The 17,069-nt window shown below is 56.3% G+C and overlaps 7 protein-coding genes across 7 annotated transcripts; 3 read left to right on the top strand and 4 right to left on the bottom strand.

The window, feature by feature from the left end:
• Positions 1-71: 71 nt before the first annotated feature.
• On the top strand, positions 72-1,269 carry POSPLADRAFT_1134654 (hypothetical protein; the record flags this gene model as incomplete). Its single annotated transcript, XM_024484506.1, has 8 exons — positions 72-146; positions 199-222; positions 280-481; positions 538-660; positions 720-770; positions 827-949; positions 1,003-1,086; positions 1,139-1,269. 8 exons carry the CDS (start codon positions 72-74, stop codon positions 1,267-1,269), a joined length of 813 nt encoding a protein of 270 aa, XP_024342023.1.
• A 252-nt stretch (positions 1,270-1,521) lies between these two features.
• On the bottom strand, positions 1,522-5,380 carry POSPLADRAFT_1053995 (hypothetical protein; the record flags this gene model as incomplete). The annotated part of the gene is made up of 4 exons (XM_024480475.1): positions 1,522-1,710; positions 1,763-3,076; positions 3,130-5,054; positions 5,104-5,380. 4 exons carry the CDS (start codon positions 5,378-5,380, stop codon positions 1,522-1,524), a joined length of 3,705 nt encoding a protein of 1,234 aa, XP_024342022.1.
• A 220-nt stretch (positions 5,381-5,600) lies between these two features.
• POSPLADRAFT_1053994 (hypothetical protein) lies at positions 5,601-7,985 on the top strand (the record flags this gene model as incomplete). Its single annotated transcript, XM_024480474.1, has 9 exons — positions 5,601-5,698; positions 5,752-5,891; positions 6,057-6,200; positions 6,250-6,493; positions 6,542-7,073; positions 7,158-7,544; positions 7,600-7,653; positions 7,710-7,851; positions 7,906-7,985. The coding sequence occupies 9 exons, from the start codon at positions 5,601-5,603 to the stop codon at positions 7,983-7,985; spliced, it is 1,821 nt and encodes a 606-aa protein (XP_024342021.1).
• Positions 7,986-8,539: 554 nt separating this feature from the next.
• On the bottom strand, positions 8,540-9,652 carry POSPLADRAFT_1044634 (hypothetical protein; the record flags this gene model as incomplete). The annotated part of the gene is made up of 4 exons (XM_024478577.1): positions 8,540-8,984; positions 9,046-9,251; positions 9,308-9,460; positions 9,515-9,652. The coding sequence occupies 4 exons, from the start codon at positions 9,650-9,652 to the stop codon at positions 8,540-8,542; spliced, it is 942 nt and encodes a 313-aa protein (XP_024342020.1).
• Positions 9,653-10,264: 612 nt separating this feature from the next.
• Positions 10,265-11,648, bottom strand: POSPLADRAFT_1044633 (hypothetical protein; the record flags this gene model as incomplete). Its single annotated transcript, XM_024478576.1, has 8 exons — positions 10,265-10,486; positions 10,545-10,698; positions 10,759-10,851; positions 10,916-10,977; positions 11,040-11,076; positions 11,156-11,335; positions 11,397-11,476; positions 11,508-11,648. The coding sequence occupies 8 exons, from the start codon at positions 11,646-11,648 to the stop codon at positions 10,265-10,267; spliced, it is 969 nt and encodes a 322-aa protein (XP_024342019.1).
• Positions 11,649-12,821: 1,173 nt separating this feature from the next.
• POSPLADRAFT_1134199 (hypothetical protein) lies at positions 12,822-13,885 on the top strand (the record flags this gene model as incomplete). The annotated part of the gene is made up of 4 exons (XM_024484448.1): positions 12,822-12,986; positions 13,039-13,176; positions 13,229-13,669; positions 13,814-13,885. 4 exons carry the CDS (start codon positions 12,822-12,824, stop codon positions 13,883-13,885), a joined length of 816 nt encoding a protein of 271 aa, XP_024342018.1.
• Positions 13,886-14,104: 219 nt separating this feature from the next.
• On the bottom strand, positions 14,105-16,991 carry POSPLADRAFT_1178894 (hypothetical protein; the record flags this gene model as incomplete). The annotated part of the gene is made up of 10 exons (XM_024488627.1): positions 16,741-16,991; positions 16,580-16,689; positions 16,464-16,526; positions 16,323-16,399; positions 15,899-16,263; positions 15,633-15,847; positions 15,369-15,582; positions 14,959-15,316; positions 14,591-14,896; positions 14,105-14,530 (listed from the first exon to the last, which is right to left on the bottom strand). The coding sequence occupies exons 1-10, from the start codon at positions 16,788-16,790 to the stop codon at positions 14,105-14,107; spliced, it is 2,184 nt and encodes a 727-aa protein (XP_024342017.1). The 5' UTR covers positions 16,791-16,991.
• Between the last annotated feature and the right edge of the window lie 78 nt (positions 16,992-17,069).

Genomic DNA, 17,069 nt, shown 5'->3' with positions numbered 1-17,069 from the left:
GGCTCTCCTTGCTTCCGCAAGCCTTAAAGATACATAAACGCGTCGTCGACGCTACTTTCACCTGTCGCAGAATGTCTGTCTTCAACGCCTCCCGCTTGGTCGGCAAGACCGTACTCATCACTGGCGCCAGTGCTGGCATCGGAGCGGTTAGTGCGGATGTTCAATAAATAAGCATTCATTGGACTGAGGGGAATCCAGGCGACAGCTCTCTTGTTCGCAAAGGTAAGAACGAGGATTGACATGTTGCGGTGCCAGAGAGCTCATACATCAACGTTATAGGGCGGCTCAAATGTTATCCTCTGCGCTCGCCGCACTGAGGCTCTCAAGAAGGTAGCGGAGGCATGTACAGCAGCACATAAGGAGTCTGGTCTGCAGCAAGGAGGCAAGTTCGCGACTGTGCAGTGCGATGTCTCGGATACGAAGCAGGTCGCGACCCTGTTCGACAAGATCCCCCCTGAGCTGCACAACATCGATATCCTCGGTACGTATGTCGAAAGGGCCATCTCTCGCCTTGACTTCCTGAACTCTGTCATACAGTGAACAACGCTGGTTTTGTGCTCGGCGTGGAACGTGTAGGCGACATCTCTTCGGCCGACATTGAGAGCATGTTCGCAACGAATGTCTTCGGACTCATTGCTATAACGCAACTAGTGGTCAAGGGTGATTGCAAGCCAATCCCTCGCTACAACCTGACGTAGCTCAATGGATATCATTAACAGGCTTCAAGGCCCGCAAGTCCGGCCATATCATCAACCTTGGCTCTGTTGCAGGTCAGCATGGCTGTAATAGAAAGGTGGTCCACCTGACGTTCTGACCCTCGCCATAGGCAGAGAAGCGTACGTTGGTGGCAGCATTTACTGTGCGACAAAGCACGCTGTAAGAGCATTCTCTGGTTCCCTCCTTCGTGAGGTTGTCGACACTCCGATTCGTGTCACCGAGATTCAGCCTGGTACGCGCGTGACCACGTTTCACTGTTTATGTGTCCCTAATAACATCATTCAGGCATGGTCGAGACTGAGTTCTCCATCGTGCGATTCCGTGGGGACAAGTCAGCAGCCGACAAGGTCTACGAAGGGCTCCAACCTTGTTCGTATTCTGCTCTACCGCAAATACACCTGGGCTAACGTTAGCGAAACAGTGGTCGCGGAGGACATCGCGGAGGAGATTGTCTGGGCAGCATCACGACCACCACACGTTAACCTTGCTGAGGTCTATGTCCTCCCAGTCAACCAGGCTTCACCCACACTTAACTACAGGGGTGGAAAGTAAGTAGCCTGAGCTGAGAAGAAGTTCACTCAATACAATTGCGCGTAAAGACTGTAACAGTGCGCCAAGCTGTAGCAATATATCGGAGAATTATATACCTCAAGCCAACTGAGTGTATTAGGGGCAATGACAATAGCAGGGTATGTGCTACGGATCTGTGAGATGGGTATACACATCGAATGCAACGAGATGAGAAGTGCATATATACCACGCGTAAGCAATCGGATGGGTGGTCGAGGAGCACGACATAAGTGTTTAAGAAGCCTTCGTCTTCTTGCTCTTCGTCTTGGGAGCTTTGATTACTGGAGGTGGTGTTGCGATCTCAGCTGCAGGATCGGAATCATCTTCATAAAGGAATTTCTGCACGATAATGTTCTCCCGGACCAGCTCTGGTAGCGGAGTCACGGCATCAAGGACATTGCCAAGGGTGTCGAGGCGCAAAGTCTAGCATAGGCATTGTCATGAGTGAGACCTGTGCGCAGAGGAACAAACGTACCTTTGCTGCCGCTGCCAAGCAGCCTCGCGTGGCAACGTCCTTGGGCCTCCTGGGTTTAGGTGGACTACTGTCGATGTACACAGTAGTGGCAAGACCTCGGTCCCACTTGACCCTCTTCCCTTCCCTTGTCTCGATGCCTTCATCGAAACGACCCCGCTTCGCAGGTCGCTCTGGCCGAGGCGGAGTCTCATAATCTTCTTCGTCACCCGGGGCTCGCCGATGTCGCAGAGGTACACCATTCATATCGAGGCTAATATCGCCAACGGACCCTTCTACATCGACAGACTCGTCAGGCTCGGTATCTGCTTCGGGAGGAGCCTCCGAAGACCGTCGCGCCCTTCTTGCCGCGCGCTCTTGTCTCTCCTGTGTTTTCAGCTGCTTCTGCCGCTCCAGTACCGTTCGCACCTTCGTGGTCGGACTATCAGGTCTTTTACCTTCCTTGCGGATTACCTCCGTTTGTATCTCCGCTACCTGCTGCTGATTCTTGGTTGTGTTCGACGTCGTGAGCGCCTTCAGCGCCGTCGCAGTCATGCCAAAGAAGGGACCTGTGTCAATGGGCTTGGTGCGCTTGCGGCGAACATTAAGCGGGCGCACTGCGGCGTTCGCTACGGCCCCAAACACGTCCGCCGCCGGCTCAGATGATGTGCGTGAGCGTGGAGAGCGGCGCGTGCTCGATGTTTGTGTATCAAGTTCGGCGAGGGGAGTCGGAGACGCCGGCCTTTCGGGCAGAGGCGTCGATGGTCTCAAAGGCACATCGGAAAGTGCAGACAGGGGAGTTGCTTCTTTCGCCACAGTATGTGTCCCCTTTACCGCGGCGGACCCCTCCTTCACCGTGTCCGAAGCGGCCTTCTCCCTTGCGGCAGAACTCACCGAAGCAGCTTCCGATGCCCCGACGGGAGGAGGTAGCGGAGACTGGGACGTCGTAGGTTCTCGTGGCGGCCTCTTCCAGTCCACCGCACGCCTCATCTTCATCGGGCCTGATTGTTTCTGCGGGCTGTTGCGTTCCGGACGAGATTGCAGCCGCGCGGGTGAGGGGGCGAGGGGGCTTGACCCACCGAAGCCAGGCTTCGAGGGTTGGGATTGGCCGAACATGCCAGGAACAACCTTCCTGACAACCACGACAGGCTGTGAACCCGGAGACGAGGCTCTGGGCTGCTCGAGCTCTCGCTTCCTCTTCAACGACTTAGCAGCTGAAGTCTCTGCCGCCGTAGAGCCTGTAGAGGAATGGCCAGTCGCGTCTGGCGCCGGGGTTGGTGTGACATACTTCGAGCTGCTATCGGAAGTGACTGTCCGCACGAGTCTCATCGGACGAGCCTGCCACCGATTTCTAAATGAAGCTACCGGCAACTAAGTGGAAGTATGCTCACCGATGATGTGCCTGCCGTTGTATTAGTATGCGTACGGACGCCTTCTGCGCGCCGCATCGTGACAGGCTGCTTGGACTCTTTCGGGACAGGAGTCGCCGCTGGCTTGGGCCTCGCATATGGCTTAGTCCCAATCCTCGGAATTCTGCTGCCCGCAGTTGGCTGCTTCAAGCTAGACACCTGCTTAGCAGGACTAGAGGCCGGCGAGCTCCCGACCGCCATGGGCTTCTCCACGGACACACTGGGAGCTTCCTCCTCCTCCTCCGGAATAGATGCTGGGGGGCGACGAGAGCTCGCAACAATTGGGAAGGGCAGCGGGTCCCGCGCTGTCTCTGCGCGCGTACTACTGCGCGACGACGTGCCTGGTTTGGAGTCCATGCGAGAAGGCTGCCACGTAGAAGAGCCATCCTTTCCAGCGGTCGGGGTTGGCACAACAGGTCTCGTAGGCTCGGCAGAGCGACTACGCTCACGCTTGTGGTCGACTGGCTTGGGTTCGACTGAGCTGCCACGCCCCGGCTCCGCTGAATTCTCTCGGGGGGCTGCGCGTGGCCGTATGGGTGTCTTGCCCTTGGCAGGCGAACTCGATGACGGTGCCGGTTGCGCCTGCGCGATCGGAACACGTTTAGCTGGACTCCTCTGCGGATCATTCAGCATCGGTCGTTTAAAGACCGGCGATCCTAGGAGACCAAAATTCGGAGCCGTATGTCTAGCGAGCAGCGGATTTGTTGCCGTATGCTTCTGGGGAGAGAATGTACCCTCGATCATGGCTTGTCTAAGAGGGACGCGGCGTGCTGGGGAACGTGGTGGGTCAGGAAGTTTAGATGGAGATGAGGCGAGACTGTCGAGGGGAAGCGGGCGAAGGACGTTAAATGTCGTCGCGTTCTGAGAACGACTATACGAGGGGAATGTAATGGTGGGATGCTCGTTAGGTGTGCTAGGAGACGGCTCATTCACGGGGGCGGAGACTGCAGCCTGCGCAGGTTGCTCCGGCGAGTCGTTCTCAGAGGCTGATGCATTCGGGATCAACTGAAAAAGCACTGCAGCTGACGTAGGGGACAATGAACCAAGTTCGCGGACTGGCGTATTAGGACGCGTCGTCTGCTGCTCTTCGTTGGTTTCCGGAGGAGCGCAATCAACAGACTGTGGCCCAGCAGTTGCTTTTTCGCTCGGACTTATATCCCTACTCCTAGCTCTCTTCTTGATGCGCAGCGCGCTCGGCGGCGCAAGCAGCTGGTCGGTGGCGTCCTCTTGCACTGCAGCCAATAAGTTATGCGGGCTTATCTTTGCGTTAGAACGTGCAGGAGTAGATAGCTCTGAGACTAGCTTGGGTCTATGGGGACTAGAGCTTCGCCGGGCACGAGTGGATCGTCGAATTGGCGTCTGCGGCGCTACTTGTGGCTGCAGGTCAGCAGCGGGCTCAGGCTCAGATTCTACCGAGGTGCGGCTGCTAAAAGCCAGGACTTCAAGGACCTGATGCTCCTCATCCGTCGTAGGGGTCGTCTCATCCGATATGGGCTGCTCGGGATTAGGCACATCTGTGGCTGAAGGGCGAGCGGGCGACGGGGATATGGAGAGCAGGTCATCGACAGTCGCCGTTTGCGATGCGCGCGGCGACGGAGTCTCAGGGCGTGTCACAACCACCAGACCACCCATTCTGGGCGAAGCAGTAGGCGTAGAGAACGAGTCGAAGTTAATGAGGTCGGGTTGAGAAATGTTCGCGTGAAGAGAGCTTTGGTGATCGCTGGGGCGTGCGGGAGGGCTGCTCATAATTGGAATGAATATGCCGTCTTGGAAGGGTTGCTGGATCATTTGCGCATCGAGGTCGAATGACACACGCGAAGCACGCTCGGGCGGCGGGGGACTTGGCGGGGGTGAGGGGTTGTCGTGAGCGCGGAGGATTCTGCTGGCAAGCACAAAGGAGGGCTCTGCTGAAAGTCGTATCCGCTGGCGAGAAGGAAGAGAGAGAAGGATACTCACCGTCTTGAAGAAGATCCTGAACTGGCGTTCCCTCGCGCGATGCGGCATCGGCGTCATCACTTGGCCGCTCCTCAGCATCGGTGTCCGATTCCAGTAGTATCGGCGCGTGCGATAGCCTAGCCGATCTGCGCAGGGGGGTCTTCACGCCGCGGGTCGCGAGTTTCTTCTCCGGCGATTGTAGGGGCCCAAAATAGACGCGAGCGGCCTCTGTGTTGACGGCGTCACTGTCGTCGCTGGCCGATGAGGCGTTAACATCGATGAGCACGTCGCTGGACATGAACGCGAGGCAGAGCGTTGGGTGATCGTAGAGGCCGGGAGGAGAGGAATTAGAGCATAGCAGGTCGGAGGAGGAGGAGTAGAACGTTGGCCTCGCGTTATGCACGTGACCGAGGGGGATTTCCGGGCGATGGGAACAGCACGTGTAGACGATCTTGGAGGGAGCGAACACGGCAGCCGATGGGGATGCGGACGTCGTCTTCTGTCCACTTCCAGGCCCAATGAGCAAGACTTGCTCTGCGTGCAGGCACGTCCCGCTTCCCCTCCTCGTCCCTGCGCTCTATCTCACCCTTTCTTCTCCTCCAGAAGCCGAAAAGTCGTATGTACACTTATCAAAATCACTGACAGCTCTGATGCCAATCCACCGTCTAGCGATGCGACGGCGTCACCCCGATCTGCACTCCTTGTGCAAAGGCGCGACGCCCCGTTGACTGCTCGTACGCCACCGGCAATTCGTCGCCCACTCCAAAAGGCCCTCTTCTGCAGAAAGGGAGCGCATGCTACGCGTGCAGGTGCGCTCAGCGTCTCCTATCATGGCCTGCGTACTAATCATGGGCGTCGAACTCAGGAGGAAGAAGAAGGCATGTCTCATATCTCGGTATCTCGAGTGTTTTCTTGACGCGTCCTGGGGCAGAAATGTGATGCCAGGCGGCCTTTCTGCTCTACCTGCGAGGTAGCGGGCAAGGAGCATGAATGCCAGTACGAGGAGAATGTCCAACGCAATCTGACTGAGGCGCTCATGGCGCGCAACCGCCAGCTCGAGCAGCTCGTCGCACACTACGAGCAGTCCAGCCCCACGGCTTCATCGCCAGATCAGTCGAGTATGTTCATCATGTTACGCGATGTGCCACCCTCACTCACGTACAGCAGATCCGGCTTCCCCATTTATTACTGCTGAGTTAAATGATTTCTTATCATCAGTGAACTCGTTGCAGCACTCGTCACTATTCCCATTCGTCTCCGCAAACAGCAATGGCATCCACGCGGGACTATCTGCTCCTGGTCCCGTTTACATGCTAAGTAGCCCCGAACCAGACACACCCTCGACAGATATCTCGTCACAGTCTGACCACTTCAGTCTGAACTCGCCGACGTTACAAGAGCTCTCCGAATTGTGAGTAATACTGTCTTGCACGACCACTCCAAAGCTTACGTCACATAGCCGTTCGACGTTCCTTTCGCATCATGGGCAGCTGGGCGTTAGCTTCCCAGAACCCAAAATGCGTGCTATCCTGGACGGCGACATATCCGGCACTTACGCGCACCCGGTACTCATTTACGTCGCGCAACTGATGGGCTGTCGCCTCTGGCAGGAGCAGCACCGTACGGTTCTGAACACCCCAGTCGAGTTCATTCAATTGCAATTCGTGGAACAGGCGCTACTGGATGGACCGGACCCTGTGACAAGATTGCAAGTCCACAGCGTGCTCGCTATCTACTTCTTGATCAAGCGCCAAATGCACGAAGGCCGGGATCAACTACTCAGAGGCGCTCAGACTGCCGTCCAGTACGGCCTCCGCTTCGACAGTCACACTTCAGAGGGCCTGCAGCCACTAGCGGACACCAGCGACATTGCGCAAGAGCACATTTGCGCCCTCAGCCAGTTGATGTATCTTGACAAGGCCGCGGCTATCGTACTCAATGACCCCTCGCTGCTGAGCGCCGAATATGATCAGCAATTCCGACGTTTACCCGTACGTCCAAATTCTCTCACCCTCGTCTGCTAAAGAAGACACTGACCGCCCGATGCCCGCCCGATCTTATCCGATTCTAAACAGTACATCTTCCCTACCATCTCCAAGAACAACCTCGTCGTGCTGCGCGCGCGCAGCGTTGCGCTGCTTCAAGCTAGTCGGCAGCTGTCTGCGCGCTGGACCGAGTTCATCATGAGCCTCGGCTGCATGCAGGACGTGACGTCGCCCACCACACAGATGCAGTGGTATGAGGAGTACTTCGAGTTGCTTGACGATGTGTCCGAGCAGATCTCGACGCTGACGCCGACAATGCTCAAGACGAGCTTCTTCCACCACCGTGAGGAGACGCTCGCGCTGAAAATGTGTCTTATCATCTCCCTGACGGCCGCCGCGGAGCTGCACCGTCTGCTCGCGTATCAGCACCCTGAGTCGCGCGTGCGCTGTGTCGACGTCGTGTTTGAGATTGTCGCGGTAAGTGTCTCTAGTGTGTCTAGGTACGACGGGTTAGGCTCACGGCGTGTCGAAGATCACGAAGGGATTGCAGGACGATGACTACATCTTCCTCGACCCGATCCTTGGGGTACGTACATTTGCCCAACCACAAACGTCCCATACATACTGACAGACCCGTTACAGACGTGCTGGTCGATGGTCGCCACCGTGCTCAATCAAGAGCGAATATCACCACTCGACGAGACGCTGGTCTTGCAGTGGAGGTCCTCCGTGACCGTCATTCTGCACTCCGCGTCCAAACTGGGCCACACCCTCCCCTTCATGGGTAAGACCTCCCTGCCGCCCATCCGCGCGCTGCCTCGCTGACCGTCATGTGCAGAAGACTCGATGGAGACCATCAACGGCGTCGCCTCCCTCGCGGAGGAGTCGCCGAAACCTATGCCCGTGTCCGTAATGTGACATTATGTTTCTCGTGCTCGTCGCTCGTCTCTGCTACTGTAGTTATGGTATTATGCTCTGCCTCTGTTTCGATTGGTTCCAGATCGGTTAATTATCCCCTGCGGCGTGGTGTTGTGGATGTATTTCTTGCGACGCAGCGGTGTGCGTGGATTTATTGTACATACCTCATTCACAATAATGTGTACATGTAGACTTGTCGTGGTTTGTGTCATCTATGATCTCGTCGGTTTGGGCTCGTTTTGTTCGATAGACTTTGTACATGTCAAATTGCAAAACAGTGTTGCTGCCTGATGGTCATGGACGTGTTGAGGCGTGCAGGAATGTTCGAACGTAATCTCAAAAATGACTGGTGAATGTCGTTACTAGTGCATGGGAAATGTACAACATATTAACTGCATATATTATATCCGTTAAAGTACAAGCTGAACTACGCAAAGCATTAAAGTGCAGAAGTATACTACTTTAGCAATCTCGTGTGTTGTGGGCGGTACAGGCATGATGTTGTCTACAGTGTATATACGGCATCTGCCCTGTCTGGAAACACTTAAAGCACCTTACACCTGGTTCGCAGCGGTGGCACCAGGGGCGGCAGCAGTGGTACTAGGAGCGGTAGCAACGCCGTTCGTCGCAGCAGGCGCCGCTCCCGTCGTCACGCCGTTGGCCGCGCCTGCCGTCGCCATCCCTGGGCCCGCGCCATAACCAGCGCCGTACCCGGTATCGGTGTACTTGCCCGACGTCAGCCCGAACGCGGCCATGTCGACCTCGCGGAGGCCGTAGAGGAAGAAGAAGAGGAAGATCGGGCCCGCGAACAGGTCGAGGATGCCGTACCAGATCATCTCGCCGGTGGGCGAGATGACGTTCCCGCCCTCGGAGCACGCCCAGGCGATGGGGTAGAGCATGAGGATGAAGGAGAAGTAGGACGCGCAGCGGAGGTAGCCCGAGCGCACCGCGCCACCGGCCGCGAAGGTCGAGCGCGGGCCGTGCCCGAGGAGCACCCACCTAGAAGCACACGACTGTGTTGGCGAGCGCGCTCAATAAGAAAGGAGGAATGGAAGCGTACCAGATGTAGAACAGGCCAAAGACGCCGATGACGTAGAAGCCCCATTTGTACGAGGTGATGACGAACGCGCCTACGAGGCCACAGATGACGAGCACCCAGCCCATGAAGATGGCCGTGAAGATGTCGGAGAGCGTCAGGCCGGTCGCGAGCAAGAGCTCGAGCAGCAGGAGGGGGAGCGTGATGAACCATTGGATGTAGCGGACATACTATGTGTGGAGCGGTCATAAGCCGCGCGAGTGACATCGTCCGCGGATACACTCACGAATATTTGACGGGTGACGCCTGGCGTACCGCGACCGAACTCGACCTCGGCAGGGGCGGCGCCGAGATCAGAGGCCATGGCGAAGTAGGCGATTGTGGCGGTCGTGAGAATGATGATACCGATCTGATGGAAGAGACGGGTTCCTCTTGCCCTCTGTGCACAGCGTTAGCAGTCAAGGTTTGAGAGCAGCATCGAGGGATGTCTCACGCTAAAGGCCCAGGTGAGCATAGCCAAATCCGAGAGTGCCATTAGGGCAGTCACCGCCCACAGCCAGTCCGAGCCACCTGAAGTGATGTGGCGGGATGCGTTGGGCGGGTTGTGATCGAGAGAGTTTCCTGAGCCCATGTCGTGAAAGTCGTTAGATGCGAGGGTAGGAGTGCGATTACAGGCGGAAGTACAAAAGTGCGGGGCGCACAATTGCAGCAAGGTAGAAGGGGGCCTCGCTTTTAATGCGCGCGCACTCCACCCTTCTGTGCTATGATGAGCGACACGACGTTGTACAATTATCTACAGCGCGTCAGACAGCTGTAGGTCAATGGAGAGGACGTCGGTATAGTCATCCATGGCGTCAAAGGAAGGCGAGATAAAGAAGCGGAATATACATCATGAAGTATCTAATGCTCATCATAAAGATTCTCCACTGCCAGTGAAGATGGAGTGGGGAGCGATCCAGTGAGCAGTGGAGATAACAGAAAGCCGCTATGTGGAATAGAGAATGCTCCCGGCTGGAGCGTGACTTCTTTCTGATGCAGCACGGTGATCGCGGCAGCACCGATCGCTATCTCGATCGCGGATCACTGCACGAGCGCGCGGGGATTAATACTGCCGTCTAATCCTCTCACTGTCAGCAGCTTCATCGACATCGTTACATTGTGGTACGTTGTGGTATGAAACAAGCATACAGTACACAAGTGGACGTCCTTCTCTACCTCATCCATATTCCTCAGCAGCAGCATCTCACCGCCAGTACGTCGGCGCGTTCGTTCCCACGATCATCCGCGCCTCCTCGAGGGCCTTGACCACCTCATCCGGCAACGGCCCTTTCTCCGAATCCTGGCAGTTCTGCTCCAGCTGCGCCACACTGCTCGCGCCCAAAATCACGCCATCATCGGGCGTCAGCGCGGAGTGGTGCTGGCACCAACGCAAGGCAATCTCTGTCAGCCGGAGCCCGTGCTTCTCCTATGATCCACGATAGCATCCATCAGCCACTACTATGCCCGATAACGATAATACATACGGCGACGGGCTTGAGGTAGTTCAGCGCATCGAAGTACCCGCCCTTGAGGTACCGCGCACGGTACATCTCGCCCATCTTGCTGCTCGGGTCGAAGCGCCCGCCAGTGGGCGCCTCAGCATCCGGTGCAGCCACCTTTCCGGCAAAAAACCCGCCACTGGTGCAGTAGTGACGTCAGTGGGGAGCGCGCGGATATATAGAGCGGTATGATGCGCACGCGAGCGGGTTGTAGATCACGATCCGCAGGCCGAACTTGCGGCAACACGGCACGAGCTCTGCGTCCATCTCGCGGGTGATGGCATTGTACATGCTGGTCGGAGGTGAGTGCCGCGGGATTCACGGATGCAGTGGCTGTCAACCGGGAGAAGGCTTACGCCTGGTAGATCTTGGGCTGGACCCAGCCCTTGAGCCTGCATATACCGACTATTTCTGCTACCTACCGCATGACATCGATTATCTTTGTCCAAGCTGATGTCAACAGGCCGCACGGGCGCTCACCTCCCAGGAGGCATAGTTGCTCAGTCCGAATATTTCGCTAGGATTCAAGAGTTCCCCGGTTAGCACCTTTGACTTTGCACATGCAGAGCATGTCCAAGCGACTCAGGAATACGCACAAGTGTCCCTCCTTGTAGAGCTCATTGACCTCGCGGAGAGTTTCCTCAAAGGGTGTGCTTCTGTCTGGAGCGTGCAGGTAGAGAACACGAGCCTTAAGGGGCGAGAGGAGCTTGAGGGATGTCTGGAAGGTCGCGCGAAGGGCCGCGGGCGCATGGTCGCCTGGTTTGACGGGAAAGACCCTAGGAGCATTATCACGCGTCAAATCCACGCATTCTGGATTATGGTGGATGGGGCGCTCACTTGGTATCAATCGTGGCGTCCTTCGGGAGGTTCAGCTTCGCGAGCAACTGCAGTGGAGGTGTTATTGAGTAACCAGAAATCTAGTAATCGGGGATGTGATGGTATACATACAGGCTCAGTGGTCCCCTCCGCGTACATCCGCGCGGTATCGAGCTCCCGATGGCCGTACTTGAAGAACGCGTTGACGATGTCCTGACACTCGCCGAGGTCGGATGTGCGCACGCCATTCTTTCCCGCCTCGCCGAGGGTCATCGTCCCCTACAGGGAGTGAGGCGCGGGTCAGCATGTGCACCGATAAGCGAATGCAGCGCGCGCCAGCGCGGCGATCATGGATGCAGAGTGACCCACGAAGATGAGCGGTACACGGGTAGGCATCTTGGATGTCTGATGTGATGTCGACGATACGAGATGACGGCGCTGCGTATGCGCAGAGAACAGTCGTGCAGCAAGCGAGGACTGGGATGGAAGAGGGAAGCAGGACGCGCGAGCGAGCATCGACCGCGGCAGCCCGTGTGCCGCGACGGCGCGACGGCGCGAGTGTAAGTTTCCGCGTTCGTCACGTGTGCTGGTGCGAACCACAGGACCTGCCGCATTCGGCGGTGGGTGCTGCTACCCGATCGAGGGGGCTCCAATATCTCGCGTACTCGAGCGCCATTACGAGCGAAGAAACGATAGGCGCGGCCACCCAAAGTCACTGTTCTCTCCGGCCGATACTCCGAGATGCCGCAGCCACAGACTAATAGGCTGACCAGTGACGCGTACTCACTGGTGTTCGGGAAACATATAGATACCTTCTATATAGTCAAATACCCGGACTCGGACATAATTTGCTATCTACTCACTATGCCCCAAAAACTAACTCTGGTGTAGATCTGTTGTAGAACTACAAAGCCAATAGTACTGTATCTCCTAGACCGACGTCCCTTCGGTATGATGCACTATATATGGTAATTCATAATGCTCAGCCACTGCGATTAGACACGTGATGAGCCCAAGGTTTCTTAAGCGCCCTGTCTGGAATGTATTAGTACAGCATTATGTGGGTAGATGCATTATTTGGTGCAGGCCTCAATTATATTATGCTCCAGTGGTATGATAATTGTATATGGTGCAAGATAAACAAGCACCTCGGACACGATGTCGAAGGCCAGTGGCTGTGGCTGCGGCCTCTCGGATCATCGGCCGGAGAGAACAGTTACTTTGGGTAGTCGCGCCTGCTAAACGTTATTTCGCTCGCTCGAATGGAGCGGTGACCACATCTTGGTGTCCGCCGTCGCTGCGCTGCTCAACATCTCTGCCGAGAAACCAAATACTAGCCTCGTCACTAGCACCATGGGTGCAAAGCGGAACAAACTCAAGAAGGTTCTCTCACCAACACCTGCAAACCCCCCGCCGGCACCGGCCATGGACGACGACAACGACCTCATGGATGACCTCATGGCCCAGCTCGACTCACGCGATCAGAATGTTCAGGCTGAGTCCGCCACTGTCCTAAATGACATGCAGGTCAACAAGGCGGCAGCCACACCGCCGCCGCCAACACCACAGAACGACGGAAGTAAGGCAAAGGCAAGATACAAGGCACGCCAGGTGCGTCCATCGTTTTTGAATACTGTGTCGCCGTGTACCTGAGCTCACGCAGGCGAGGAGAGCGGCCGCACTCGCGGAGCAGTATACGCCTAGCGATCCTGAGGCAGACGCCCGTCTCAAGAAGGAAGCTGAAGACGAAGAGAGAATGATCAAACGAGTCTGTGATGAGCGTGGGCTCGAGATTTTTGAGGTGCGTGGTGCCCTGACTTCTCCGCAGTCTCCGACTCATGCGTGCTCGGCAGATCAACCCCGACGGGCACTGTCTTTTCTCCGCCGTCGCCGATCAGCTCGCCGTCCTCCGCATCATTCCTCCCGGTCAGGCGAACTACGCAACCTGCCGGCACGCCGCGGCGGACTACATTCACAGCCAGCCCGACATCTTCCTCCCTTTCCTGCCTGCTATCGGTGGCGAAGACGCCGTCGGCGCGACCTCCCAGGAGGGGCTCATGACCCGCGCGGACTTTGACCGGTACTGCCTGACGATACGCGACACCGGTGCGTGGGGCGGCGAGCCAGAGATCCTAGCCCTGGCCAGCGCGTACAATGTGCCGATCCATGTGGTACAAGGCGGGACGCCCCCCGTCGTCATCCACCAGCCCTTTGGATCGTCACAGCAAGGCGACGCCACAGACAAACACGTTGTCCACATCAGCTATCACCGCCGAATGTATGGCCTTGGCGAGGTGAGCTGATGATCCTCCCAGCTTGTCTCGTACCCAGACCCCGTATCCGCATCCCCTTTGCGTGGTGGTGGGGTGTGGATACGGTGGATCTGGGTACGAGACGACTCCCAGCCCAATCTAGGGGTCACTGATGGTTTCGTGCAGCACTACAATTCGTTACGGCCAAAACGCACGCTGTCAGAAACAATGAAGTCAGTATTCTCGGGGACATCTTAAGCATGACCTTTCAAGCCGCACTGAGCACGACCCCTTCACATCCAACGCAGACACATCTGGGAATTCGAGAGGAAATGGCTGTATATCGTTAGCAAGCACATACCAGCACTGTATCGGTAGTAAAGCAGCACGATGCCGTAGTCCAAACGCATCCGCCGGCTAATCAAAAAATTGTACATCGTAACGAAACGTGCATTACTTCTGACCCTCCACTCCACCTCAAAACAACGGTCCGCTCTGCTGCGGCCGCGGCTCGTCCGCCATGTAATTCCCAAACGCGCCGTCCAAGTTCGCGTAAGGGTCCGCCCCTCCTGCTGATGCAGGTGCCTGCGAGTAGTCCTCATCACCGTCCCCGTCCCCGTCCGCATCGCCGTCGTCCCCGCCCTCTTGTGATGGGCTGGTGTCAAGCAAGAGATCCGACGCCTCGGCGACAGGTGCTGCAGACGGGACGGGTGCCCCATCCGATGGTGGCATCGGTGGCGGGGGCACTGTCTTGCGAGGGTCCCGTGGACCCGGACCCGGGATGCGGATGGCAGTTGGGGGCAGCATGTTATTTCGTGAGACGGGCACCAGGACCTGTCGTGACGCCGCGTTCAGGGCTGGGCTGTCCGTGAGCGCCTTGCCTGTCGCTCCCCGAATGAAGGTCTGCGTCACGTTCTCGTTAGTATGGCCGTGCATGCTGGCAGAACAGTCGAGTGCACTGACCTCTGGGTTCTTGTGATATATGCTGCCCAGCGTGCCGGTGTGCAACAGCAGCTGGTCCAGCGCCCCGCGGTCCATTCTGTCTGCGTCAGTAGTGATGGCAGGCTTTTCTGCAAGGACGATCTCCCCAGCGACAGCCGGGTTGATTGCGAGCAGTCGCCAGTACATGAAGCCCCGGTCGCGCAGGTCTGGGTTGTCGATTTCTTCGGTCGCCCACTTGAGAACCTTGTGCACGAGTGCTTTGCTGGTGTCTGACTGCGCCTTGTAAATGAAGAGCTTCACGGCGGCGGTCAGGAGAGCCAGTTGGACCTGCGCATGAGAGTAGGCATTCGAAGACATGGCAACCTAGACGGAAAGGGAGACGAACGGACCTCGGTAGGCTCATCCAAGAACGTGTACGTGAGGTCGTCCATCAGCTCGTCGGCATTGTCTATCCGGTTCGCATACTGGCCGACAATCCAGATCATGGCCGCCTTCGACTCAGGCTCGTCCAGTGCGTCAAGATTCTCGCAGAGCGCGGGGATAATGCCCTCGTACTTGCCCGGGTACCGTCGGAAAACGTCCTTGATCACTATGACGGCTTCTTGCACGACGTAGGTAACTTTGTTCTCGATCAGCTCCAGCAAGACCTTGATGCAGTCGTCTGCAGCCGTCGACACTTTGATTGCTAGACGGCCAATCGATCTGACGGCCTTCCGCACGAAATCGATGTCGACTTCCGAAGCATATCTACATCGTAAGGGTCGGCGCGGCTCTCCTGGAGCGTCGGCGACAGACTTACTCCTGGAGTTCAGCGAGGACCTCTCGCGCGTTCTCATCGCGAGCAAGACGGTACATGATTTCAAGCTTCGCCAGCTTGACGTAGATTGGGTCATTATACTTGCAGAAGAAGACCTTGACGTCATTCTTGAGCACTTGTGGTCTTCGTTGAATGATCAGGAGGATATTGCGCAACGCTACATATTGTACCTCGGGACCAGACGACAGTAGTGTGACTGTGGAAGGATTCGAGCGCATAAACACGTATGACATCGATCAGACATACCTAATGGCGGACCCATCTTCTTGCAGATGTAGTCCATTAGTCGTCGGTTCTCCATGTAATTCATGAGGTAGAGCAAGACTTTAATCGTGGTGAGCACTACTGCTGAATTAGCATGTTGCATTTGTACGATAATCCGCTCTGCCATGAGCTCAGCGTCCTCGTGTCGATCAGGAACGTAACGCAGTAATGAGTCCAAAATATAAATTTGACCCCACCTGCGAGCTTGGTCAATATCTGAAAGAAGCGGAATGGAGAAATAGCCGTACTCCGAACTCTCGCCCAGCGCAGCTAGCAGTTTGTTGGCAACAGTTAGGTTGAGTCTGAATATGACGCCATCCTGACGGTCGCCAATCTCAGACAAAGCTGCCACTGCGTTCGCTACGACAGTCGCATTGGTGTCTAGTAGAAGGTCGCGCAACATCTCCACGAAACCACTCCTCTCGGCTTTTCGAGGATCAGCTGTATAAAGCTTTGCTACACAGATGGCTGCCGTCTTCCGCACATACGGATCCTTGTCTTTGAGGGCATGCCGTAGTGGGTCTGCGATCTCCTCTACCACGAGGGACGTGGGGATGTACGACATGGTCCGGATTGCCAACGCTCGAACCAGTGGGTTCCGGTCTTCGCAATCCTTGGACAGGTCGACTTCGCTTCAACATTGCAACTGTGTGATAAATAAATTGCACTCACCTCAAGGAAACTTGGGATGACGCGGGAGATATGGTCCGCCTTGGATCGCCCATAGCAGACCAAGAAGAGATATACCACTAATGAGAGTGCCATGAATTCTCGCTGATCGTGTTAGGATATGCGTGAATTGATAGTACGTACTCTTCTTAATCTCAAGTGATGGGATGCTTAAACATTGTATGACATCACTGAACAACGGGGACACTGAAGCCGACAAATTGAGACGGGTAGAACAGATCTGGCGCAGTAGGACTCACTATCATTTCCCATAGTGATATTGGCAACAATCTTCTTGAGCACCGTCTTGCGCTTCGTGAACTTCTTGTCCTTGCTCTCCGCGGCCTGGAGTTCTGCGCGGAATTCCTGACAAGCACAATGAGCAGGTGGTGACAACACTCGAGATGGGGAACGCACTTGGATCTTTCCCCGCTGGAAGAACTTCGCATCTTGGGAGCCCTGCCCACTCATGTTGGCTCAACGTCAAGTACAACGCGCAATGCGGAATGTTCCAGATTCCAGTCGACACTCAATGCCGACCGTGTCGCACGGATGGTGGGCGCGGTTTCCGCCAAGTTATGTTGCTCTTCAACAATGAGCTGAGGATGCACAAGTGACAGCGTGGTGGTTCTGGTCCCAAGTCAAGATATCACCGACACTGTAGCATACGCAGGAGACCCAACGACACAAGCGAGAAGCTGTAAGCAGTATGCTGTAGGCGCGCCGGCGGCAAGCGAGCACAGGAATCCC

Source organism: Postia placenta (assembly GCF_002117355.1).
Source record: "Postia placenta MAD-698-R-SB12 unplaced genomic scaffold POSPLAscaffold_3, whole genome shotgun sequence".
In the NCBI taxonomy this organism is placed as follows: domain Eukaryota; kingdom Fungi; phylum Basidiomycota; class Agaricomycetes; order Polyporales; family Adustoporiaceae; genus Rhodonia; species Rhodonia placenta.
The sequence above is the reverse complement of the archived record's forward strand: the minus strand, read 5'-3'. Positions and strand labels throughout refer to the sequence as shown.